This window comes from Brachyistius frenatus, unplaced genomic scaffold (assembly GCF_029030835.1).
Source record: "Brachyistius frenatus isolate BFR_SWC_R1_liver_20210118 unplaced genomic scaffold, ASM2903083v1 Contig_187, whole genome shotgun sequence".
Classification (NCBI taxonomy): Eukaryota; Metazoa; Chordata; class Actinopteri; family Embiotocidae; genus Brachyistius; species Brachyistius frenatus.
The window spans coordinates 548,507-576,188 of record NW_027210786.1 but is presented as its reverse complement, the minus strand read 5'-3'; the positions used below and the strand labels follow the sequence as shown (position 1 = coordinate 576,188).

Genomic DNA, 27,682 nt, shown 5'->3' with positions numbered 1-27,682 from the left:
GTTTCGTTTCACTGCTGATGGACAGGGAGAAACAGACAATAAATAATAATTATAAATTAAATAATGTCATCAACTGATCAGATAAGAGCTACATGTTAGAATAGATCAACTGAACTGATTTAATCCTGAATCCAGGAGTGTCTTCTCACGTCAACTGATCCCAAAAGTATTTTTCCAGTTCTGCAAACTTTCTCCATATATCATTCTTGTTTTTTGACATTAATATTGAGATTAATCTTTGAAACCCTTTAAAAGCTCAGTGCTCTGATGATTGTGATGACTGTATTTGATAAAACCAGACATATAAATATTGGCTGAGTGAGCCACCATGTGGGCAACACCTATTACTGCAGCTATCAACATGTTAAGAGTTTTTAAAGTCAACTAGATGTAAGCTGTAAGAAAAAAAATCTCCCAGAATCATGTTCAAACTCATATATTATTTATTACAATTAAATATTTTTCTTATATTACAGAGGTCCATTTGAAACCATACAAATAATCTGTGCTGTGATTAATATTTCCAAGATATTTCCAAAAAGCCATGCAAAGAATATAAACATAAATTCACATAAGAAGAACCAAAATTCAGGTTTTTGTACACCTGGGAATGAAATTAATGTTTTGATACCTCCCCTCTGTCTCACTTTTTGGTGCAAACTTTTCTTTGTGGTGATTCAAGATCAGTGTCATCTGACAAAAATGAAAGGCATTTGGAAGGTATGCAAAAACTACAGTAACTACTCATCCTACTCTTCAAGGAAAACTCTTGGAATATATATATATATATGGATTAATGGGAACAGGCACAGAGGACCAATTAAGACATAAGTATCACACATCTTGATTAAACATAATTAGATTGCTGAGTGATTCCTAAGGCCATAATATGTATGGTGTGTAGTTTTCTAACTCTGATCCAAGGTGAGGGTGTGGGAGTGTGTGTGTGTGTGTGTGTGTGTGTGTGTGTGTGTGTGTGTGTGTGTGTGTGTGTGTGTGTGTGTGTGGGAGGGGGGGGGATAAATTGTAGAAGCAAATCTAACCAAATGTTATTCACCCAATTCTGCGTTGTATTGTGTTGCTGGGTTAGTGTGACATACATCAGAAAATACTTCAGTCAGCAGGGACATTTTGCTACCTCTGATATAGAGTGATAACCTTTGGTTTACAGAGGAAGGCAGATTGAAATGTCAGGGTTTACTCTTTCCATTTTAGTCTGATGAAGTGAATTAACCAACGTGAACATATATCTGAGGAGCCTTGTTTGAAAGTCCAATATGACACCATTATTCTCGTGAAACTATTTCCTGAAATAACATAAAAAAGTGAATCACCAGCCCGGGAGTGCAAGAAGTAAAGCAGAAGTAAGCTGGATGGGCATTTTAAAGAGATACCTCAAACAAAATCCATGTTTTGACTATCAAATACTCCCCTGTGCTTGTAGGGTGTGTGTAAATAGTTTCCTCCTTCATGTAGAACAGTGGTTGTGGTCAGCTCTTTATTTAAACGCCTACTTTGTATGTCCTTTAAGCATGCTCAATATACGTCATTATTTCTCCCCAAAATACCTGATTATATCCCATCATATTGTGCTATCAACCCCTTTGGAACATAATTATAAGCACAGTTGAGAGGTGGATGAGAAAGTGGTACAAAAGTTTCTGTGGACATTTTGTGGAATTTTTTTTTTTGTTGCAAGTAGAATTCATAGCAACTGCTCAAGCTAACCACAACTTCTGTTATTCAAGAACTACAAACTTAAAGGAAAAGACATTATGGCAATAAAGGTTTCTTGTGGAGAATTAGATGAGAGGTGACCTCTCTCACGCCTGTAATTTGAAGCTACAACCACCAGGTGGTTGGCTTAGCTTTGCATAAAGACTGGAATCAACCAGTTTATAGTTTTTACACCTTGATTTTTTACAGATTAAACAAAGTATAATATGTGAATGTGAAAGATGCTTGTAGGTGGATCGTGTCCCCATTTCTTCCTGTTTCCAATCTTTATGCGAAGCTAGGTTAACTAGCTGCTGCCCACTGCTTTATATTTAGCATACTAATATAGGAGCGGTATCATTTCTCTCATATAATGCCCTGCAAAAATGAAATTTAAAAAAATGCATTTCTCAAAATGTTTAACTGCTTTATTAACAGTCATTTAGTCTTCACTTGTTGCGTGTTTTGATACTAAAAATTACTTTAAATTGAACTCAAACTTGTCCAAATAAAAGTGTTGATCAAGATTGAGTTTTGCCTAGAGGTTCACACGAAACACCTAAATGCATCTCAAGCATCAAGGAATCAAGATCAGCACACTAACAAGCTTTATAAAACCCAGGCTGAGATCAGTACACATTTCTAAACAAAAGGCTGGGAATGTTCTACGAGGCAGCAAGATCAAGGGCACAGGCTAATGGTAAGGTAAGTTTAAATCATCGTAGCATTCGGCATTTAAAGGTGAAGAGGCAAAGTTTCATCATCTGAGGAGAAGTGAAAGGAGAATGACAGGAAGCGGGGAGAGGCCAAGGTACATTTTGGTCCTGCAGGTTAAGCATCGCTGATCACATCTTAACACGTCCTTCAAATTGTAACCGAGATCCTTCCAAATACTCCATATGTGTCCTCAAATCTGCTTACTTCAACATCTCAACACGACATTTAATAGGCTTGCATTGGGTAAGCAAACTCAAACACAGATATACTAGTGACTCGCACACTTTTCATTGTAGACAGTGCAGCTAAGGAGAGACAAATTCAAGCTCCTTTTCTAATCAGGAATGAAAGCCACTAATCTAAAACTAGTCTTTAAAATTATCTTTTGAAAATAAATTATATTTTCTCAGTACAGAAATAAATACATATCTTTGCTCAGACATAGGAACGAAGCATCATCACAGATTTAAATGCTACACTGAATACATTACTCACCATCTCATCGGTGAAGAAACAAGAATATAGGTGACTAACTGACGCCATCTGCCATGAACAGACACTCATCCAGATATTTTTCTAAATGCAAGTATACAGTTAGCTGACCAGAGTCAAGACACAACTCTGGCAAACAGCTTTGAGTAAAGGAAAATATTCCTCAGCATTGGCAAAACAAAAATCCCCTCAATGCTTGGCTCATTGGACATCTTCACATCGCGAAACCTAAATGAACTAAACTGTGCTTTCTTTGTTGAGTGCAGGTCGGTCCTACAGTGTAGAAAACCACCACTCTGGTGAATTTCAGAGTTATAGATATGACATAAAACCTACATTTCTCTCAAACTCATTAGACACGCAGCCGAAAAACGTCCACATTTCATTGTAGGCTGTGATCAGTGGTAATAAAGTTGCAGTGGATTTAATCAAACCTTCTGATCAATAGTTTTCCTCACGGCTGTGTTTAGGGTGAGACCTCCGGATCAATCACAATTACATGGAACTGTTAAATATTTGGGAGACATGCTAACCTGCTGGGATTTAGATGAGAACAGTGATACCACTCTCGTGTCTGTATACGGTAAGTATATAGCTGGAGCCTGCAGCCACTTAGCTCAGCATAGCACAAAGCCTGGAAATGGGCAGTTTTTGAGTCTTTATGCTAAGCTAAGCTAAGCAGCTGCTAGTGGTAGCCTGACATTAACCTTACAGACATGAGGATGGTTTCTATCTTATCATTCAGTTCTCTGGAAAAAAAGCCCATTTCCCAAAATGTCTAACTATTCCTTCAGAATATTTTGAATAGCCTACAGCTTTTCCTAAAACTTCTGTTTACAGTATCCTGTAAAGAACCCTATGTTTTTACTTTAAGATGGACACCAAGCAACTGCAAATTAAAGAGAAATCTATTGACAGAAAAAAAACCCTCATCTATTGACATGATATACCTCAAAATTTCATGATCTATGGGAGTATCATAGATCCTTTGTGTATCTGATATCTGTCAGACAGATAGTGGCATTATTCACATGTAGCATCAACTTCTCTGCATATCTATCAAATGTCACATTTCTAAGAGCTACAGTAGCGTTTTCTACAGCAGGGTACGTTCCAGGTTCTTCACATAGCTGCTAACACCAGAGAGAGCCATGTATGATAAAGACACTACCATGTTAACTCTTATACAATAAGTCAGACCTTTAATTTTACTGAATAGATGTGTGGCATGTAAAATTATGAACAAGAGATTTCAAATTAAAATAAACTCCCCGTCCTTCATCCTAAACTCCAGGTCCTCTCTCACAGAGGCAGCAGGTAGCTAATTAAAATATGTGGAGGAAACCAGGGTAACGTTATGTCACGTCCCGCAGCATAATGTCTCAGATGCTACTGCACGTTCTTGAGGAGGCGTCCGTAGCGGAAGTCGTAGACGTGTCGACAGAAAAACACCAGCTCCGGGTCAGCGTCATCGGGCACACAGTGGTGGGTGGGCATAGAGTTGCCAACAACGGGTGGCACCACAAGGGAGGCGGCACTGTCGTATATGCCCTCCCTACGGCGCTTTACCAAGGCACAAAATCTGGACACAGCACAAGAAACTCAATCACAAAAACATTCAAAAAGAAGAAACTGCACACATGTTTCTTCGTGGCTTAAAACTGAGAACTGAGCAAACCTGCCTGCTGTTTATGTTAAACATGCATTATTCTTCTCAGTTAAACCAGTGGGGATTTGAAAGTAAAATAAAAAAAATAATCAAAAACCTGCAATGTAGAATTTGCTCACTAGTAATCTTTCAAAAGCAGCAGGTTTAATACAAAAGAAATATACTTCAAAGAGAAATGCTGAAGCCAAAAGACTTTCTTTCTTACCGACAATACTGTGCCAATGTTAGGACATAGCATTTGTCTTCAATACAGGCCACACTGTTCACATCCTGGTGACGAGATGCAAAGATCTCATTCTGGGGAAAGACACTTGCGTTAAGTCAAATTAAAAATACGAAAACAAAATATTCCAATATCCCAGTGAAAACCTTCACATTATTCACATGTTGGAGGAGTAGTGGGTCCTCAAAACGTCTCTCTACCACATTGTAGAAAAACACTTCTGTCTTATCCTGAGTTCTACATATAAAAGACGTATTTGAAAGAAGAAGGTTTCCCCTCTTCATCCGAGCCAAAGCCCTGTTCCTGTTCTCACACTGCGACACTGATGTGTTTGTTAGTTCAGCCGTGAAATGACAGACTTTATGTGGTTTATTGTTTTTAGACATTGGATTGAAGTTGTTCCTCTGGGAGATAATTGACAACAGGAAGGAAGCACAACGGAAGCTGTTCCTCAACACGTGTATGCACTCTATATGTAAACCTACACGATCATCCGTGGGTATAAGTTCCTTAATACACTCCAAGTATAGGGTAAGGAAATAAGGCAAACTATGAGTGGTGCAAGAGTATGTCTTATCAAAAAGGTTTTGGACAGCAATGGAGCTCTGTGGCAGAGAGAAATAAAATCGATGAGGTTTTGGACGGATAGAGAGACCTTCTTGTTAGGATCACTTTATTGTTGTGGTCTTTATAGGTTCCCAACGTTTTGTGCATTTTCTGCAGGTATTTCTGGCTCTGAAGCTGTATCTTTCTCATCTGCAGTCACTCATGCTCATGTGGGAATCTGTATTTTGTTGAGTTTCTCTCTCTAAAGTTGTAAGAACTTCACTGTGTGAAGGGACCCGAGACGACTCGTTGTGAATTGCTGCTATATGATTAAAACTGAATTGAATTGAAAATGAGTTGACAATACAAAAATCTTCAATAATAAATCATTAAATGATACTGGTCTGATTTAAAACATCTGTCGTTAACAAGTTACAGTCAGTTTATGATTGTTTACAGATACATTAGTTAATGGCACAAAGCCTATATTAAAGCCCTAGTTACATGGAGTTGAATATACCTTGCAGAGTTGACGTGACTCCTGCTCTACAATTACACCTGACACTTATTAGAAAGTGGTACCGTGTCTGTGGCCGTGGTAAAAAAAGGATGGTTGAGATGATAAGATAAGTACACATGCCAGCTTCTTACCTCACAATGCATGCTGGGGTTGCGTCCCCCCTGTGTGTGTTCTGGACGGTAGTACCAAAACAAACTCATCATCAGCTCTCCTGAAGAAAAAACAACAACACCCCAGACAGTTCCCAAGTCAGTTATTACCACATCAATTCAGCTGCTCTTGTGATGCAAGTAAACATTGCGTACAACAAATGTCCTACCTGTCTCTGGCTCCTCCCACAATGCTGACACCTTGGCCACGTAAGGCAGAGACTTTTTTCTAGGTCCAGACTTCAGCAGAACAGTGTCTCTGACCCGAATCAGATCCCCGTCCCTGTGGACCCCCTCAAAACACTTCCTCAGCACCAGAGCTTCTTCTCCCTGGGAACACAAGCAGCAGGAAATAGTGACTCCTCTAGCAGTCCGAAACTGATAAGCTGTGAGAGGCTGTGGAGTAAAAAGCTGCAGCATGCGATTTCAATTGAATGACTTCTCCGCTTCGACAGTCAGGTGTCTGGATAACATTAATAAAACTGTGAATAAAGGTGTGATAAAGCATCCCAAACTCTCTCGGGACAGTCCCGTTAAATTACATCAGATTTAATTACGAGTGGCACCATCAAGGCTCTGTCAAAAAGAACCAGCGTGACTTTCCCTACGTACCACAGAGAAAACCTCCTTTTGAAAGGGCAGGCCAACTGGCCTCCAGCCATTGGTGGATTTTTGTCGGCCGTTCTTCGGCTGCTTGGCAACAGTTTGCCCTCCGACGCTGGCAGAGCTGAGCTTCTGTTTCTTGTCCCTGTTGAGAGGGCAGACAGCCGAGCTGATGCTGCCGGTGCCGCGTGCGCCAGACCTCGACCCGCTGGGCGGCTTGGCACTCTGTGGACACTCCCTCGCCACCTGCAGGGGAGGCTGGGGTTGGCTGGGGTCGGACAGCGGAGTCTGAACGTGGGGCACCGATTGGCCGGCCGGAGGCACGGTGGGAACGGGGCAGCCAGTGATGACTCTCGGGCTGGGGCAGACGGGGATAGAGGAGGGGCCGTGGTGGTCATTGAGGGTTGATGGGTAGTCATCTGAGGAGGGAACAGAAAAATGTACCATAATGAAGCAAAGTGACAAGAGTGAACTGTGCACACAGTCCTTTAAGGAGCAGCCACAGTGATCAACAACCTTTAACAAGGTTACATAATAGAGACATGACAACACACTCAGCTGTTATTAGTTCTGCTGATGCAGCAGAAAAAAACCAAACAGAGCCTCAATTAAGCTCAATTATAGCCTTTAACCGAGCGGCCACACACACGTGCACATCCCGCTGAAACTGACACTGAAAAGCACAGACACAAGCATTCTCTTGTGAGTCACATAACATGAACGGTTGTTCCCCTGACGCAGCTGCAGGTACGACATTACGGTATTGATCAATTTATTTCTCAGCTCTCTGGATCCAAACCTCATCAGCATTTGTATTTACTCCAAGGAGAATACATAAACATGAGGCTTTTTCAGTTATATTTATACTGCCATATTATGTTTCTCAAAACTTGCAAAAGAAATTGTACTTTTTTTCCCACCGCAATTATTTGCCATCTTTGGAGAGTTCGATTTTAATTACAGAATATTCAATGAACTTTTAAAATCTCATATTCAACCAAACCGACAGTGTAAAGTGCCCCAAAAGAGCTACAGCATTTAACAGCTTTAATAAAAAGTGAGCACTTTATTCTCAAGTATGTTTTGCTGCTAACGCCAGTTGTCGAATTTCCAATGCAGGACTTTTGCTTTGTGTTCAACTAGAAATACTGCAGTTTGAAAACGCTCCATTACAAGTAGGACTTCAACAGACAACTGCCACTGTGGCCACAAACTGCAAGTCATAAATGCCGAAATGTTGCACAACATTAGTGAAAGGGCAGGAGAACTGACTCAGTAATGTTACACAGCAATATTAACAGAGGGTTCACAAATATTAGCCACCATGGGCTGCTTCTTCATACCAGACCAGGTAAGAGACTGCCACACACCCTTCAGTGTATTGAGCACACAGTGTAGCTTCAAATAAAATATTTGAGTGCATAGAAGCTTAGAAGCTCTCCCCTTATTTAATTCATCTTAGCTCAAATTTAAAAGCTGCACATTCACAAAGGTGTTTTCACTTCTATTGGCTTATCAGACCTCGGCACATCTGGATGTTGGGTAGAACCTCGCTACGAATTACAGCAGCCTACCATAGTTCATTCACAGAGATGCGCGTGCTTTCCTCACAGCTAATTTATAGTTCATCCAGTCCTTGCTGCAAGATGTTTGTTTTTTTCCCAAGGATGACAAATGGGTATTTTGCCTTGACCATGCCTCAAACTAAATTAATTGTTGCCTAATCCTAATCCCTACCCTCCCACAAAGTAGCAACCAATCAGGGACGCAGCAAAGGCATTTGGTCGCCATGCCAGGACAAACATATCTACCATCCTCCCTCCTGCGTCCTCCATCCGTGACCTGAAATTGTCCTCCCTGCACCATCATCGAGGATGATCCAATCCCTCAAATGTGTTGCAGAGGAGACAAGGAGTGAGGAGTTAGGAGGCTCCAGATAGGAGTTTATAGTGAGGAGACACAGGTGCATCCTATGTGCATTAGTGATAAACAACATCCCTTTAATTGTAATGCCGTTATCGATCTAATGGAACAGGAAAAGGAGTGTTGGGCTTCTATATTGACTGCAATACCACTGCATGATTTGTAATATTGGAGGCAAACAGCAGCAGAAACAGGACTGGATGTACCACCAGACGCTTTCAACGTTACTCAGTTTTATTCATGAGATACAAAATATTACACGTGCAGAATCCAAATTTTGAAGCAGCTTTGTTTATTCTTATTTCCTTCATAAGTTTTTTCTTGTCATCATTTTCCTTTCCAATTGTATTTTTCAGAAAACGGTATATAGAGCTGTGGCCCAGTATAGCAACACAGTAATGGCTACCAATGTTGTTCAGTCTCAGGCTGAAAAGGACAGCAGACTGACTCTACCTGTGGTCTTTAGCAGAAAAATATTCAGGTTAGAAAAATTCAGAGTATTTATAGCACCCTCATGTCTATTATGTTCTTTAACCAAGAAATAAAATTGCTAATCTGTGTTATTTGTTATCACCACATCCTTGATTTTGCATATATCCATGTGCTGGAGCAGCAGGCGACAGGCGCAAGGTGTTTTCTGGAGGAACAAATGAGCTCTGAGAGCTGTGTGTCATGAGGGGTTGCCATATCTTCAACATGATGCTGTGGGGCAGCGAGCAGTTTGGTAAATACAATTCCTCCATCCTTGCGCTTTTTCCTTGATTCTCCCTCGCATCCCGCTGGGAGGAGCGAACATGCAAGCAAGGGACGCTCACCCGCGATCAAATGCGATTTTTTTGTTGTTGCTTTCCTCACCCGGAAAGCAAAAAACCCCAAATTTATCCAAATGCAATGCATCCGAAGTTAGACACGCATACAGGGATGCCACAAATGAGCAGAAGAGCGAGGCGGATGTCAGTTTAACTGGATTGTGCGTTCCCGGGCAGTAATGAGACGAGGTCTATTCAGCCAGGAGAGCGGCAACACCTGTGTGGGTGGACCATGGGCCTTTTTCACAGCACACATGTCATAATAGGAGAAGCGCAGGTGCTACTAATAACATTAACAATGGCTCCGTTCTATTTAAGAGTCCTAGTAATCCATGACAGCGTGACAATAAGGCAACACACACAATACTAGGGCGAGCAGCAAATTAAATTCATCACAGACTTCATAAAGAGTTTTCCTGTTCTGGCTCACGTCTCCGACTTGAACACAGAAACTAACTGGTGACACTCGAGCTCACACAATCAGCTCATTAGGTTTCAGCTGCACAGGCCTCGTATTCACTGTCCAGCAGCTTGTATTCAAACTGAGACAAAAGAGGTCTTGCCCTTTATCTGACTTTTTTTTTTGTAACTTCCCACTCAAGTGACATTCCAAAATGGGACAATAAAAATGCCTGATATAAGAGCCTTTCTCAGCACATTGTAGTGCTTTGGCAGCTGGATTAGTGGTGGACTGCATACAAAATCATATCATAACTACACTGAGCTCACGAACATTTAACACTTACTAGAAAAGATTCACTTAAAGTGGCCACTGATTGTACACTGGAGGTTGCATTTACTGCTGCATTTGTGGAAATAGTTCTTTTAATGCCTTCTACGGGTCTTAAGGGAGCTTTCTGAAGTGGAAGAAATCAACCCAAACAATGTCAGTATTGTTATCTTAGCTTGGGTTTGGAAACTTAACATTTAAAATGGAAAGATGATGGAGAGTTTGATAGAAGTGGGCATTTGATTATAGGAAATTTTGGATTCTGTGGGTTTTTTTTTTTTAACTTGACGTACACAAGAGACTTAAAGTAAGGATATCTTGGCCTCCACTTCATTGACCATTATTTTGTTCTCATCTGTTTGCAATAACAAAATTATTTCAAGAACTTTATGATTTACTGGAAGAATTTCTCTCTTTTTTGAAGGATCATTTTGTCTTTGTGACAACTGGCAGAAATGGTACAGGCAACAAAAGTTAAACCACAGTCCGGAAGAAGCAAAACACAAATGTTCTGAATCTTGTAGTTGTTTTCCTGTACCCCGACTTACACTGACTTTGCATCATGACATTTTAAGTGTTTAGAAAGGGTTAGTTACCCTAAACATAAGTAATAAAGGTAATAAAGAAAGTCACTTGATTTAAGGATATTTTTAAAAAAAACAACAACAACACTCAAGTGCTCTAAGTGGAACATGAGGTATGAATTTTTTTTGTCAAACTTATTCAAGTTTTTAAAAGATCCGAAAAAAACCTTTGATAAAATTTGAGGTAAGTTTTTGCTACATCAGTGCTACACCTTATTCTTCAGAAGCGATAAATGTGAACAGCTTTCAACAATCATAGACGCAATAGACACTTTAACGAACTGTCCTTTTGCATTATGGAGTGTTTGAGGAAGTTCAAGACATCGAGACATCCTGTGCTTTAACTCAGGTTAATATGTTCTGTTGAAACAGAACAGATGAAGTAAACACTGACGTCAGCCTACCTCTTTTGACGCCGTGGTTACATTTGGTGCAGTCTGCAGGGCTGAAGGAGCACCCTCCTCTGGCGACGGCTGGAATCACACTGGTATAAGCAGGGTAGCCGTTGGTCCTGCAGGGATCGCCGTAGCACGCCTCCACTGAGGTGCAGCAGTACACTGGATGGCTAATCCCTGAGGGTTGCGGACTTGCGCTGGGGAGCAGCTTCGGCCTCTTGCCGCTCCTTGGGCATAAAGCGAGGGGTGACATGGGAGAGGGGGAGTTGTCTGGGTGGCTGAAGTGGACGTAGTAGCCTGGGAAACAGGTGTACGTGTGCGGGCTGATGGTCATGGCTGCCGGGTGGCCGACAGAATGGGATGACTGCAGATGGTGGTGGTGATGGTGGTGATGGTGGTGGTGGTGGTGGTGGTGGAACACTTCGGACAGCGAGCCCTCCTCTGGTTCCTTGAAGGTCTTGTCCTTCAGGAAAAGGTTCAGTCTGTGGCAGTACTCGACGCATCTCTCCTGGGAGCAGCAGTAGCAGGAAGACACCTCCGTCTCCACCTGCTCCTCTTTGATTGTTTTTAAAGAGAATCCCAGAGAAGAGCCACAATGGAGGGCATGTTTGAGACACTCCTGCCCCCCCGCGGCACCCTTCCACCCCGGATCCAAGGCCTCCGTCTTACTCAAACTACAGCAGCCCTGAATGGTAGAGTTCAGCTGGGAACGGACCGGATCTTCTGTGCCCGGTTTTCTGTGCTTAAGTTGCTCCTCATGCTTTGGATGCGTTTTTCTTTTGGTCTGAGTTGATCCTCCACACACAGGCTTACCACTGTCGCCATCCTGAGTTGTAGCTGCTGCTTCACTTCCACCCGCCGGCTTGGAGTCAGTCTTTTTTTGCCGTTTGGTTCCATATTGGGAACTGGTGAGTTTGAGCAGTGTTGCAGCGGTGAGGCCTGCCTGGCGCCGAGGTGTTGGCGCAAACAAACTCAACCAGTCGATGTTCTGAGTCGAAGCTTCCGACCGCTTTTGTTTTTTCGGCCCGTCTTTGAGGACTGCTTTTCCTTCTGAGGAAACCGTTTTGGTTTTACGACCTTTGTGTTCAGGTTTAGCGAGATCTTTAGCTGGAGCCTCACTGGAAGGCTGCCATTTCTTGATGAGATTTGTCACGAGGGAATTGTCTCTGTAGAGCAGCAAGCTGTTGACGGCCTCAGCGTTAAGAGACGCCATCCTCCTCCTGCGGGGCTCGAGGACAGATGGGGACAACATGAGTAAGGCGTCGGATTGGTTGTTTTTTGGTTCCAGTGTTTGCAGATTTGCTGTGGATGTTTTCTTGAGTCCAGATTTGGTCCTTCTTTGAATGGCGCGCAGCTTCCTTTTGACTTTAACACTCTTTTGCTTCACAGCTTTGGACGCATCCTTTCCTTTACCCTCAACTCCTTTCTCCTCCAAACGGGTGAGCAGGACACAGCAGTCCAGTGCATCTCCATCGCCCATCACCAGTGCCTTCTTTCGATGTCGATGGGGGACTTTCTTGTCCCTGTTCTTCTTTCCTCTCAGCTCATTCTTTCCTGCGTTCCCTTTTTTTGTGCCATCTCCCCTTTCCTCGCTTTTCTTCTCCTTCCGGGGCTTCCCACATTTCACTGTCTGGCTCCGCTGAGCTTTCACCATGGTCTCAGCGTCTGGGAGCAGATCCTCCAAAACCTCGTCATCCACAGGGTCGTACGCCGGTGGGTGTCTGCTCAGACAGGGCTTTTAGTCAGCGTCATCACGGAGCATCCCCTGGGTCCCAATACTCTCTGAGGAGACACAGATCAGACAAATGTAAGCGCCACAAAGACGTCACTCTTGTAGAATCTGAAAATGACTTCATGCAACAGACATGATCTTCTGATGCATAATTTAACAACCGGTTTTACTTAGTTTGCCGTCAATTTCCGGGTCCCCAATGAACACAATCACTTAAGACAACCCCTCTCCTTAACATGCAAATACACTTTGAGGAGACTAGGAGCATGTTAGGGTTGGGTATATATTTACCCTTTCTCTTTTAGTTTACATTTTTTATAATTGTGCTGTAACTACTTTTTTGTTTTGAATTCTGATCATGAAAAATTTAACTATTGCATGTTCATCCCTTGTGCCATTTTTCAGCTCCTTAAAGTCATGTTGAAGTAGATTAATGACTCAAACAATCCGCCAAGAGATCATCATTACAAGAATTCACCCACCGACTGCCACAACACGGGAGCAAGGAGCCGAAACAAGTGAGGCCTTTAACATTTGATTTGATGGATACTGTAGAAGTGATTTAGATCTTTAATTCACAATGCCACAAATTAAGGCACAATTCTTCAATGTTTGGAGAACAATCAAATGACTCATGAATTGATCCTCATTTCACCAAAAGTGGTGGCAGAAACACTCGTCACACAGCAGCCGCTTCAGTTTCCATGTCAACAGGCTGGCACATCAAAGCATCTCCAGGAACTTTAGGGAGGAAGATGCAAAAGAAGCTTTACAATGCTCTGTAATTCACTTGTCTTCCTGCTCTCTCACCACACACACAAACACACACACACACACACCACTTAGGGAAAGCCTTTAGAGTCCTGATGATTCAACTGCCAGTGACCTTTATGCAATGACACTCGTGTGTGCAGCAGAGAGAGATGGATCATCCTTCTTCCAGCAGCCCTGGAACACAATTATGCTGCTTGACCTCCAAGAACTAAGTCAACATGTGTCTTTTTTTTATATTAAGGGACTCTTCAGTCTGAAAACCACTGAGCTTTAACAATCGCACACTCTCTTCAGAAAAGATTAGGTCCTCGATTACATTAACACCAGACACATATAGTATACGATCAATTAGAAGACTCATCTTTTAACAAGTCACTCATTTGATGGTACATTTCTAGTTACTACTGACAGTAAAATTACATTTTGGGGAAGAAAAAGAAAAAAAAAAGTGTAATATGATTGCCATACAGTTAATATGCCATGTTTTTTGTCAAATCTTTCTACACCTGCAAAATTTGTTCTGTAAAGTCTATACAAAATAATCCATTTCATTTCATTGTATGACATCATGTGTACAGTGTACACACAAGTGCATTAGACAGAAGTAGGTGGTATTTGCTCTGGTCTTGTGCACAGATATATAACTTGTGCAGGCAGATAGCACACAAACCTCAGCAGCAGGTAACACAACAGTTATACCTTTTTTTTTTAATTATTTTGAAAGAAAATACATGCATACATACAATAAAACAGGCTCCACCTGCAATAATACTTATTCTGCCCAAAATAATTCCCAATCAGGACGAAAATGCAACATCTCCGTCGGCTGGTATTGACATTAATGGACTGAGAGCTGACGGTATTGTGAGAAGCCCACAGTAAACAATGTTTATTTCCATACTGATGTTTGTTTTCTACAAATCAAAGTGCATCGCATCATGCTCTATTTTTCTGTCCTGTTTTCAAAGTCAGCCACATATAGTTGCAACCAGGCTTTAATGACTATGGAGGGGCAGTCAAGGAGAGAATGCGTGTCTGTAACACAACAAGGATCTCATGTCCTGAATGCTATTAGTTTTCTTTTTTTAAGCTGGATGTAAACTGAATTTCTCCTCTTTAAAAAAACAAAACAAATTTTAAATCTTTTTGTCGGTATGATTTTTTCCTGTGATACTCGAGTCTTTCACCATTTACAGCCAGGCACCATGCATCAAAAACAAACCGATGTTGGCTTGTGACTTAAAGGCTGTTTTTGCGCTGAATAATAAGAACTGGTTCAATTAACAGCTTACTTACCCACTCGATATTTACAAAACTTCATCTTCTCACCGAGTGTGCAACAAATTACATTTTTCTACTTGCTCTCATGTAACACCTAATGGCGGGTTAGACAACTAAAAGCGTACATGATCCTTAAATTAGTTCAAGTTAAAGTGCTTAAATCAAGGGGCATGCAGTGAGAGGAGTTTTTAATTTGCAAAATGTGTAAGAATTTCTGCACAAAAACCTGAACACACTTTGTGACTCCTGTAAGCTGCATATTTGTTAAAAATAAATACAAATGCAGGACATACCCTGAGTTAAATTGCCAAACAATGCAAACTCACTTAGACTGAAGTGCACAAAAGTCTAGCTGGACATTTTCAAAAAACATCTCATTGCTCGGTCTTATAGCCCTTGTTGCCGAATGAATCGGTGAACCGTGAAATGCAATCCATGAGGGAGAAATTTAATTTCCAGATAACAAGCGGACAGAAGGAGCCTCACATTGAGTTTCTGTCTGTGGATATCAAATCAACTTGCTCCATTTGAATAAGACAAGCGTGCACAGTGGAAAGGACAGGAGCTCATTGAGGAGCATTATCATTTCCTCTGGCTAGAGACCGTCACCACACTGACCGCAACAAATGACACGATAACTTTCAGGTAGGCGAGACTAAAACCAAGGTGGTCGTCTTTTTTCATGCAGTTATGAAAAGCAACTTAAAACAAGCCGCTTGTTTAAAAGTGCTTCTCACACTCTGCCTTATGCACAGCAACAAAACCAATAGCCCCACGCGCACACACACACACACACACACACACACACACACACACACACACACACACACACACACACACACACACACACACACACACACACACACACACACACAGTTTACTGAAAATATGAACAATTGTATTGGGACACTTTGAGGGAACATGAAACAAAAGATTTAAAATCCCAGTTGGCAACAGTCACTCCATTTTTACAACCATTTCTGGCATACCCAGGATCTATTCAACACATGTTGTTCTCCTCAGGAAGAACCTTGTGAATGTTTTTGTTCTATAAAGTTTAAAATGTAGATTTTGGTGAAATACATATTTCTTATTACTGGTTAACTCTCTTTCTTAACTAATCTTTAGTTTTTGTATTAATGTTTCCTACCAAAGCTCCCTTTTTTCCCCCTGTGAAACACTACATTCACAAAACAAAAACTGCATCCTTAGACCTCTTAAAAGCATTCAAATAAAATCACTTTCCTTTTGCCGAGTTACCACCCACAGCCATATCAAACTTGTGATGAGGGGCCGCAAGCAGACTGCCCTTTGTTTTAAGGAGTCACAAGACAAAAACCTTGAAGACCAGTGATTTAAAATATTGGTTCCAGGCCTTGTTTGGACACTGATCAGAGGTTACAGCCTCAGGGTGGACATGAAGACTGGGTCTACTGAGGGATTTTTAGGAGGACTGAGAAGCTGAACTTTGGTGATGGAAAACATCTTGGATACACTACAATCAAGCATCAGAAGTACACAGAACTGTCTCTACTGTTATAGCCTACTGATCCCAACGCATAAGCAGCATTTAATATGTTGCAATTTTAACAACAACATTTATTTTTGTGCAGTTTAATCAAGAACAACACATCATATTTTAGAAGCTTAATTTGCACCGAGCATAAGTACTTATTTCGATAAAGGAAGGGAACGGAAACAAGCCGTTTAACAGTATTTCAAGAAAAAGCCAGCAGAACAGCAATGAGAAAATATATTTGCTGTTTCTTCTGCCTCTCAAATTATCCTGAGATTAATATCTTTTTTTTTTTTTTTTGGAGATGGTGGCCCTCCAACCAATGCAGAAGATCAAATGGAAAAATATTTGTATACGTTACACATTTGAAAGTAAATGGAGCACAATTGGCACCTGAAACCTACTTGCTGGTAATTTTGTGCCAAAGATTTCACTCTCTCACTCCCGCTGATGGCGTATTGACTGACTGTATCTGTATCAGAAGTCAGATAGAAGAAGAAGAGGAGGAGGAGGCGGCTGCGCTGCCTGGCTGTCACACAGACTCATTCAGAAGAAGGACACGGTGTAGAGCTGTCATCATGAGAGGAAAAACCCCGAGGCAGGAGCTCTCGGGAATCCAAGCTGGTGTGCTGCGTGTGCAGCTTCGCATTCAGCGCAGATCACCACTTTCCCGGAGCAAATCAGCAGTTCAACAGTCCGACACCACCAACACTAACCATCCTCCACCAACACCACCTCGCTTCTCCTACATGCAGGTTCAGGCACCAGCAGTTGCAAACACACCCACGGCCACTCATGGATCGGGATCACGTAAAGCAGAAAATGCAATTAAGGGCAGCAGCGTTAAGCCTGTATTGTAATCAGGCTGTGTAAAGAACAGACTCGCCTACTGGAGCTTGTAGTTGGCCGTGGTGGTGGTGGTGGTGGTGGTCAGTGGTAATCTGACAGCATGCCGAAGCAGGAGTGCGAGGATCAGAAGTAAAAAAATATATATAAATAACAAAAAAAGGAAAAAGCTCCTCAGCGGGGAAACGAGTGGAAAAACATCCGAACATCCGCGATCAATCGGGCTTTTGGAGCTGCTAGTTAATATTAATATCATGAGGAGCTCGTATTACAGCCGAGTTGTTAGAAGCAGGCTACCCACCGACCCTTTCATCTCCAACTGTGACTGGATTACATCCGCGATTCAACATTACCTTGTGGGTCCCGTTGGAAATAAAAGATCACTCCCCCCCACCACCAAAGGCAAAAAAATAAAAAATAAATAAAAAAATATCCCCGTCCGTCCTGTTTCTGCTGATCAGTTTCTACTCGGTGGGGCTGTGGACCTGGGGAGCGATCCGCGGACCAAAGAGCCCACAGTAGCTGGAGACATGGTGAACAAATCGGTGAGCGGTGACCTACTTCCGAAGTGGCATGCTGGAGATAATATTCATGCGCTGCCTGCATTCACATTCGCCGTTGCACCGGGACATCCCCGTGTAACGCGAAATCACGGTCATGTAACTGTAATATTCCTGCAGGGGCTGAAGTGTCCTCACTACAGATCGTTTCACATGTCGCTGTATTGTTTGCTATTAATTCAGGCACTTATTATATTTTCTGCAATCCGTTTTATAACATAATGTTTATTGTGGCAAACTAGCTCAGTTTTAAATCCAGTGCTTTCCACAGCAAAAAAAACTGGAAATGGACAAAACTTCACCCAGCCACTGATCATCTGAAAGATGTGAAGGAAGTTTATTTTATTGCTGATTGCCCCCCCCTCCCCGTGTAAGAGTAAAACATGAGGAAATGAATGAAAAATAATCTGTAAACTTCAGAAAAAATAGGTCCTACAGAACTACCATCTACTGTATAATGCCACGATCCACTGTGAACATACAACCGCAGGTTTAAAAGGTCAATATTGAAATATTATGGAAATAAAGACTATAAAACACAGGTATATGATCACAAAACATCACTATGAACTCACAATAAGTGCTACTGTACGTAAAGATAAAGAGGTGACATAAAGATCAGGAGGTACAAGATCGATTCAGTTCATGGTTGTTTAAAAAAATAAATAAATAATAATGACAACAAATAATAGATGCATAAACTGAGATCAGATACCTCAATAACCAGTCAACCATGAACAATGCACAGATTGTTCACTATTATCATAAGTGTGAAAAATATAGGTCCTGCAGGAAATAAAAGTACAAGGCTGTTTTTAAAGCATATTGAATTTTTAATAAACCCATGATGAAATGTTAAAACACAAAAGGATTATTATAAACTCACCTTGTATAAAACCTGTAGCCTGTAGTAACAAAAACTCTCTAATGGGTGTGCCCATTAAATAAATCCCAAAATATGTAGTATTTTTGTTCAAATCAATGACAGCGGAAAAGAGAAGCATGCAGCCCTCTTAACAAAACTTGATGCATCTCTCCTCGAGTAAAATAAGGATATTTTAGCGAAAATAATAATTACATTCTGAATAACAATACACACAGCTGACTAAAAATGTCCCATGCAATAAAAACTATTAGTTTTCTACAGGACAGCTACAACAGGTTAAAACTATAAGATCACTATATCTAACTTTTTTTAGATTAAAGGTTTAACATGTTAATGTTATTGACATTATAACATAAAAAAAACTACAAGATAATGATAAGGTCCCACTAATGTATGTATGAAGTGTGCTTTGTGTTCCCCATATGTATACAGAATCATAAACATCAGTGAGTACAAAACTCAATTGATTCATGATTTAATCTATAAATCCACAGGAATTCAGAATCAGATCCCATCACAGATTGAAGCAATCATGGCTTCTCAAATATGCGTTTTCTGTTTTATAAGGTCACGTAAGGTCTTCCCTTAAAAACAAATCTGCAGTGAGTTTTGGTCGTTAATTTGACAGAACAGGACATTTGAAAACATCTCATCGTGTTCCTGTTTTACTACTTGACTACATTTTATAGATTAAACGCTTTAAAAAAAAATAAAAAAAAGATTTTAACCAATAATGAAAATACCCATGAGTTAAAGCGCCACACTAAAACAACACAAAATATGATGCAAACATTATTAACTGACAATAGCAAACCACAGTAAGTCTTTACAAACGCAACACAAATATTAAAGTACAGGGTCACAGTCAGCTCATTAAGGAATATTACATCCATATCATTAATCCCTAAAGGAGCATCCCAGTGATTATTTTCTCATATTAAATGACAGCCGAAAATAGAAACATGCATCCCTCTTAATTAGGCTCATCTACTGTATCCTCTGCTCTTAATGACACATTTGATCTAATTATGAGTGATCAGTCACTGCCCGTCATTTATCACCTCTATTACTCCTCATGTGAAATACACTTCTCTGATGTTACACATAAAATCCACCCTGTCGATTATCAGCCGCTGGACTCATTCAATGGCGCGTTCACGTTACAGGAAACCTTCGATATCTGCATCGAACAGCAGGTTACATTTATTAATTTTTGGGGGGAAATAAACTGATGGGAAAGCCGCTATGTTATCAAGTAAGTGCGTCGTCAGAATCAAGCTTAATTGAGATAAATGCTGATTGTCCTCATCAATATCTGCTTTACAGTGTGTAATTAACAGCCATAAAGAGGCTGAGTGTGTTGAGTTAATGAGGCATGAGCTCCGGTGGAAGCTGTGGGAGTATATACTGCTGAGGCCTGACCCGCACTGCAAAAACACACTGCGGAGAGGCGCACAACGCCAACCTGGAGGAATAAACGCTGCCTCCAAGCAGGATACACTCACTCAGTGCTGGTATTAATGCAGACATCCAAATCATTTCTTGAAAGCAAAGTTTACAAAAAGAGACCTGAATGAGATTCAATGCTTCCTTCCCCCGGTATCAAAACAGAATTTGTTTGGGACAGGAAACAGTTATTGAAGACCGTGAACACGGCACCAACATCCCCCTTTACAGTTGTCATACCTAATTTGATAGCAAACTGCTTATTTACGCACACAGCAGGCACGAAGCAACCTCGTCGTTTAGTTGGAGTCGAGTTCCAATTTATTAGATTATTGAAGATTGTCATCACAAATCTGACCAAAATATATTGGATTAGCCTCAAGTAGCAACCAAACATGACGTCACTCGCTGGTCGACGAACTGCTGTTGAAAAGCGGCAAGTTCCGCCGTCGCCATCTTGTTTTTTTTAGAGCCAGAAGTGACCATATAGGGACGAGCTGGAGAGGAGCGAGCGGTGGATCGAATTCGATCTGACTGGGAACCTGAGGACACCGACTGCACCTTAGACTTATTAATCAAACCAGACAAGCCCTACCTAAATATTTCGCTCTTCCTAATTACAGGATTATTTTGAGTCAGGAGTACGTTTTATGAATGACACCATTATGACTTATCGGAGCCGGCTTGCAGCGGCCCTCGATGGTTTTGTAGTTTAAGCCACTTCTGCATTGACTTAACTTTTCAGACTCAAATAGTATGCACACTTTGATATACGGTCTATGGTTAGGCGCCATTAATTTTGAGCCTAAACATACATTTTGATGTCATTTCTTTTGCCCACAATGAGGTCAAGTGACCCACAGAGGTAAGGAGTAATGACACGCACCAAACAAACATTATTTTAAACACAACAGAGTTCTTAAGAGTTGTTAATTAATTTCATGTTCCACACTGTTTTAATATGGGAAAACTCCCAACTCATCCACATCAGGTCTTGTACCCCTATTCGACAAGCTCTTACCCCACAAACTCTCATCTCGGGAGATATTCTCTGATGGTGAAGTTGTAACTCTGAGGGTAGAGCGATAGCGTCGAGGAGAGTGAAATAACACACCGATACTTTATTGATCTTTTTCTCCGCTTGCCCCTGCCTGAAAAGAAAGAGCTCAGATTCTGCTACAGAACAGCCGCCCTCGAACATTGGAAACAAAAAAACTTTACAAAAATATCTACAGTATGTTTGACATTTAATATATATATATATATATTATATATATATATAAAAAAGAAAGAAAAACAGTTACCAGACTCTTTCTTTCACATCACTCGTGTGCTCTGTAATTTCAAAAGCTGAAGCATAAAATCTGTTCAGATTCGTTTTAGACTCCTCCAAAGCAACACTAAAATATTTTAATTAAATTCTTCCTCTTCCCTACAATAAAAGTCCATTTAAGAGTGACTAGTGTGAGCTATCATTACCAAACCTAGGCTGGATGTAACTGACATTAATGAGTCTTTTATGTTTGTGCTACTGTTACTGTGTACACTACATTTTTACATTTAGCTACCGAATACACAATTTATTAAATTCAGTAAAAATTAACCATCTTTAACATACAGCTGCCTCCTTTTATTTACCCTTAAACTGGATATGTGACCTCAAAGACTCTCAAGCTGTCACCAACCCGACGAGGAGTTAAACTGAAGAATCCTTGCAGATGAAAAGTGAAATCTCTTAAAGAACCTCAATCAACTTCAGGTGCATTCAAATAACTCTCTGATCGAGTGACCTGGTGGCTGAGAATCTTTACAGACCCTTTAAACCAAAATGTAATCTTGTTGCCCACATTTTAAATGAAGCAATATTTTCACACTGACAACGTACCAAATGACAACGCGAAACGGATCTCTCCGAAAAATCACCTGAAATCTGCAGCTTCCTTTGACTTTATGAAACCTTACAGACGCTTTACAGCAGACAGACTCAATTTCAACTTAAAAAGGGATGCTACAAAACAAAACAAAAATCTGTAATCGCAAGTGGCGAAACAGCCGTTTTTGCTCACAATTAGGATGCGATCTACTCAGGAGCTTATTCCCTCCACCTCATACACCCACTGGCCGGGGTGCCGTCGCTATCATGGGAGTTAAAAGCGGCTGATGCGAGAGTGATGGTCAATTTGGCAATCTGCCAACAATTTATGGCTGCACGGCAGCACCGAGCGGGTCAGCGGAGTTCAGGAGATGACACCCTACCAAGGTGATTGTGACCGTCATGGCAACAATGCGTTAATGCAACAAAAATGGAATTAAAATCCTGCAAGCCCCGCCGAATGTGGACAATTTAACCACACACAGAGAAGCAGAAAGTAGCTGGCTGGCATCACACCTGTTGAAACCAAGTCCATTTCATACTACAGCGGAAGAAGAAGGGGGGACGTGTTCAGAAATGTTCTGTCATGAAATTAAAATGTGTTTTCAGTGTGATGAATCATACAGTGGACCTGTAATCCAATGAAGTCATTCAGGAGGCCTTAATCCTGCTTCAGCAACCTGTCATTGTTTGGCTGAACAGTGTAGGGTTTTCTGAAGCACATGTGTGTGTGTGTGTGCGTGTGTGTGTAACAGACAGAAGTATTTGTGTCATGCATGGCTGGTAGCAACAATGTGAAACATGGCTGGTATGTTTGTGTGATAACAACATCTTCATACAAGAAGCTGTTCGTGTGGGTTAACGACCGTCTAAAGGGGCGAACACTGAGAATTTAAGATGAAATCTGACCATTGCTGTTAGAAATGAGAAAATACAGGGAGGACTAAAACCGAGAATAAAAATGATTTTGAGATACCAAAAAAAATTACATAAACTCATAAATCATAAACTACATGTGAAAAATTAATGAAGCCTTGAACCAGCTGAGACTGAGGTCAAAGTGGATATTCGAAACATGATCAGAGCTTTTTGTAGAATCTGATGGCAGGAATACAACCTCAAAAGAGAATTTCTCACGAACACAAAAGCACAACACGCTTCAACTATATATTTTCTACACACCAGAACAGGTAGTGAGCTGTTTCTGAGTTTGGGCTGAGTGTAGCCTACACATGTAAAGATGACAGTTCAGCACTCCAGAGCAGATACAGGACAGGAAGTGTAATTATCTGCTTCTACTGTTCCTCTTCAAAGAGACGGGGCAAGATGCCAGACAGCCTGACTAGCAAAGAAGGAGAGGAGAGAGAAAAAAGAAAAAGAAAAAAGGAGTAGAGAAGCAGATAGAGAGATAGTGATGAAGACTGAATTTAAACAGATCGAAGCGAAGCACCCAAGAGGAGTGTGGGGAAGTGGAGAGGGAGTCTCACACCTCACATCTCATTGAGCAGCAAAGTCAAACTCAGTAGAAATCAGAGGGGCAATTTTGTCACATTATGCCTCCTGCTTTTCTTTGCATGACAGCTTTTTGGAGATACAGACGTTCGACACAAGACTTTCTGAGGGAGCAGGCGAATACAAGGGTGGAGAAAAATTAAGGGAATATGTGAGAGACGGCGACGAAGGTGAGGGGGGGGGGACGGAGGGAGGGGACAAGAGAGTGATGGACTGATAGAGCATGGTGAATGGAGACAGGGAGAGATTGTCATCGTCATCATCATCATCATCATCATGAACAATGACTCTCTGATAGAGGAGGCCTGCTGCTAGATTTCTAGCCCAGCTGAGGAAGGAGTGAGGAGGGGATGGGTGGGGTGGGGAGGACAGGGGGATGGGGGGGGGGGGCTGCCCGCCCGCCTACCCACCTGCCGGGGCCTCGGTCATGCTTTTAGCATCTGCCAAAATGAAGGACGCTTGGTGCCATGTGCTTTTCACTGAACGAGCCTGACGTTTGTCAGTCACAGTGAGGGCTTCTGTTCTGTTTGGCCGGAGCCAAACAGGATTTAACGTCCCCCCCCTCAAACACACACACACACACACACGCACACGCACACGCACACACACACACACACACACACACACCACCCCCCGCCATGTAAACAGTCCCAGTGTGTGTGAGAAGTGAGCGACACCCCGGCTCTAACGGCTCCACATCCACTGCAGCTGTGGACTGGTGGACAGCTGACGCCGGTCTGTGGGTCTCTGCTCTCCTGCTCCCTCCTTCCACACCAGCCCTGCCTCCTCTTCTTCTATGTTTCCATGAAACAGACCTGTAATTTTCACAGCTGTGTCTCGGCATTGTGCCAGGGTGAGTCAGGGAAAGAGGGAGAGAGGGAGAGGAAGAGAGGGAGCGAGAGGGGCTGGCTAATGGCTTTTAGAGGACTACAGACTGCAGCTCAGCTTTTCTAATCCTGGGACATAAGATTCACTGCTCATTCAGTCCAGATATATAATCACACAACTGAACAGGATTAGGGACGAGCAGAAACTCTTCAGCATTATAAAAACACAAAAGTGTAAAGTTCTATAAATTGCATGGCAGCCATTTAGGATAATTCTGGTTTTCATACAACCCGGGCCTTACTGTTATGATGAAACCGTACGTAGCAAAGTAACGGCTAACATCTGGGAACACAGCAACAGTGTGACAACAGATAAAAATATAAATTAATCAATCATCAACCTGGCTAATGAACCACTTTACTTGGAGGTAAAACTGAAAATGAGCACACCTGAAATTAGAGTAAGAATTCACAACGTGACTTAACTGGTTTTCTCCTCTAGATAAAACGGACTTACTTGGGTGTTTGGATCGTCTCTCTTTCCCTGTTGGACTTCTTTTTTTTTTTTTGTGGTAATTTCAACATATTCCCAGAACTCATCTAAAGTTGGATTAACCTGAAAGGGCATCTTGGACATCTGTGCCCCCCCCAGGCTCCACAACTCTTCCAGGTCACAGCTCGGGTTTTAAAGCTCTCTGGTGCCTGTGCGTCAACTGCTTGTGTTACTAAAGTACACATCTGATCTTGAAAGGCCCTCATTTGTGTCCATGTCTAGTTTTAATATCTGGATTTAAGAGAAGGGGTTTTGGTTTCCGAAGTGAGAGGGGCACAAGGAAGTCAAATAAAAATCATACTGTCACGATAACTAAAAGGCAAGCAGATGAATGATTTTTAAAAAAAATATTTTTATAAAGTCCTTTCTTCTCTCGTCTGGATTGTGCAGCACTTTACTCACCAGCAAAGACCTTCACGAGTAGGCTTTTATTCATGATAGAAAAGTCCCAGGTTGTGCTAACCCTGGATTCTTTCTTAAAAAATGTATTAGCAGGTGCAATTTTACATCACACTATTCTAGGAATGTGATAAAGTCAGCTTGCACTTCTGAGTCAAGAAGAACTCTCCACGTCTCCAAGAGGTTTAGCAGCCACACCGGCATACAAATCCAGGCCAAAGGAAGTGATTATTATGCCTGACTTGCAACTGAAGCTACTGAAAAAGGAGGAAATAGTGTCTCAACAAATGATGATGGGTTCAAATGCTATTTGGATTAAAAGAAAATTAAAAAAATATCACATAAAAAATTAAAATAAAATCAACCCAATGAGGTTTCTGTTAGATGATATCTAACATCACTCTGTGGGAAACTACAGCGTGATGATGACTGTGTGATGTTTTGTGAAAAATGGGACGTATCTCAGCAGCTCAGTGTGACACGTTGTTTGACTTTTGGAAAATCTTTTCCCCCACTAATTTGATTGATTTAATAAGCAACATGTTAACAATACTAATCGGCCACTATGCTCTCTTTTGACACCTCTTCTTTAAATGTCATCCTGTTCCTGTGACCACATGTGCCAGCATCTGAGCTGGAAGTATTTGTCTGCTTTGGGACGGCCGGGAGGTCAGCGTGTTTGCCCTCCTCTCTGTATGGCCACAACAGGACAGTTCTTCAGAAATAATGGGATTATGTCCAGGATTGATATCCAGCTTTATAGCTCACGTGTGGCCAACGCACCACTATTCAGCATGCTGCTGTAACTGGCCCATCAAGGTACGCTGTGGAGAACTGACTGGACACAAATCTACCACAACCTACAAAAGTGGAGCCCTATTGTCAGGCTCGTCTGTTCACAAGAGGCTTTAGAAACACCATTATACCGAGGAACTCACCAGGCAACTTGTGTGTCATGCATTATAACCATGATGTCAAACCCTGCACTGTCCAGTGACCTTTTACACCAGGAGATGACCACTTTCCACAGATTATAGTCTTTAATTTCCTTCATTTATTGATTGTTTAGTGTGTGAAATGTCAGAAAAAAAAAAAAAAAAAGTTTAAGCATTCAATGCTTATTTTGCTCAACCAACGGGTCGAAGAGGTGTTCAGATCTGCAAGGAAAAGCAGAAATGCCACGATGTGCCACGATTCCAAGTTAAGGTACTACCTGCAAAAGGCATTGTAGGTATCAAGAGCACAGGCTGTGCATGCAGCACGGCTGATGCCTGTAAAATATCAACTGGAGCATTGGTAAGAAGCTTTTTAATAGAGTCCGTTTAAACTATTATATATGGCACTTGTCTAGGACATTAATAGCAAAGCAACCAGAGTTTTTTTTTCTTCCAAAATATTGTTAAATTGAAGGATTAAGTGACAAAAAAACAAAAATGGAAAAAGTACCTCATAACTTGACTTAATCGACTATCAAACTGTCCAAATCTGACAAAAACGATGTTTTCTGGCACCAAAAACCAGCAAACATCCAGTTTACAGAAGACAGGTTCATTAAAAAAAAAAAAAAAAATACATAAAGAATCAAAAGATTATCAGATTTGGTGAGCAACTAACTAATCAATTAAAATGACGAATTGCTTCAGCAACGCATCCACACAAAATCAACTAATCACTCTACATTAAGGACCTCAATGCGCCTCAGAATTTGTTAACTTTGATTTGAACCTATATCGAGCATTAACGTAAAGAGTAACCATCCAAACACAAACTCCACGGCAGAGTCGAGCCTCAAACTCTAACAGAGGCTGCTTGTGTGACATTTCCTCCGATCACGAGCTGGCGTCTCGGCCGAGGCTCACCGTTTCGCCGACAAAAGACGACTTTGCCATCTGCACAAGTGAGAGCAGAGGCCTCCAAAAGTTGCCTTTGAGGTTTCTAGTTCACCAGCAAAAGGAAAATTCTGTTAATCTGTCTGTGGTTGACATTATTCCAACCCGCGCTGCCTCATCGCTCGATCCTGTCCTGCCTGACACTTTCAGTTTTGCCGAAGAAGCGATACGAGTTTTCAGTCTTACCGTTTTCTTGTAGACTGGAGAATAACCCAGCAGAGATGATATTTTAAAAATGAAGATCAGTTCCACGGTGCGAGAGAGAGAGATGCGTCAGGTGTACGCTTCCCGCAAGTGAAGGAGGAAAACAGTGTGGAGGGCGACTCATGTTGAGTTGATCGGCTGAAGCCTTTTTTTTTTTTTTGTTCTACTCCAAACTGCGCTGCTCCATGCGCTCCGCGTAAAAACCACCACGTTGTACACTTCAAACTACGGCAATGGTTTGTAGGATGAAGAGAGGCGCACTAAGCACTCCGCACAGCTCCTGCAAACTACGGCTCACTTCGGCATGT

General features: G+C 41.6%; 1 protein-coding gene across 2 annotated transcripts; it reads right to left on the bottom strand.

Moving 5' to 3' along the window:
* Positions 1-1,012: 1,012 nt before the first annotated feature.
* bahd1 (bromo adjacent homology domain containing 1) lies at positions 1,013-27,682 on the bottom strand. Of its 2 annotated transcripts, none has more exons than XM_069718168.1 (7): positions 27,357-27,682; positions 11,086-12,858; positions 6,645-7,054; positions 6,203-6,362; positions 6,015-6,094; positions 4,800-4,891; positions 1,013-4,507 (listed from the first exon to the last, which is right to left on the bottom strand). In XM_069718168.1, exons 2-7 carry the CDS (start codon positions 12,728-12,730, stop codon positions 4,315-4,317), a joined length of 2,580 nt encoding a protein of 859 aa, XP_069574269.1. In that variant the 5' UTR covers positions 12,731-12,858; positions 27,357-27,682; the 3' UTR covers positions 1,013-4,314. The 2 variants fall into 2 exon arrangements, with proteins under 2 accessions (XP_069574269.1, XP_069574270.1); XM_069718169.1 differs by lacking the exon at positions 27,357-27,682 and adding an exon at positions 17,579-17,791.

Excerpts from the sequence above, each read along its gene's own strand:
- bahd1 (XM_069718168.1), bottom strand. The coding sequence starts at position 12,730 with ATGGTGAAAGCTCAGCGGAGCCAGACAGTGAAATGTGGGAAGCCCCGG. Across the intron at positions 7,055-11,085 it reads TAACCACGGCGTCAAAAGAG|ATGACTACCCATCAACCCTC; the intron begins GTAGGCTGACGT and ends TTCCCTCCTCAG. Across the intron at positions 6,363-6,644 it reads AAAAGGAGGTTTTCTCTGTG|GGAGAAGAAGCTCTGGTGCT; the intron begins GTACGTAGGGAA and ends TTGTGTTCCCAG.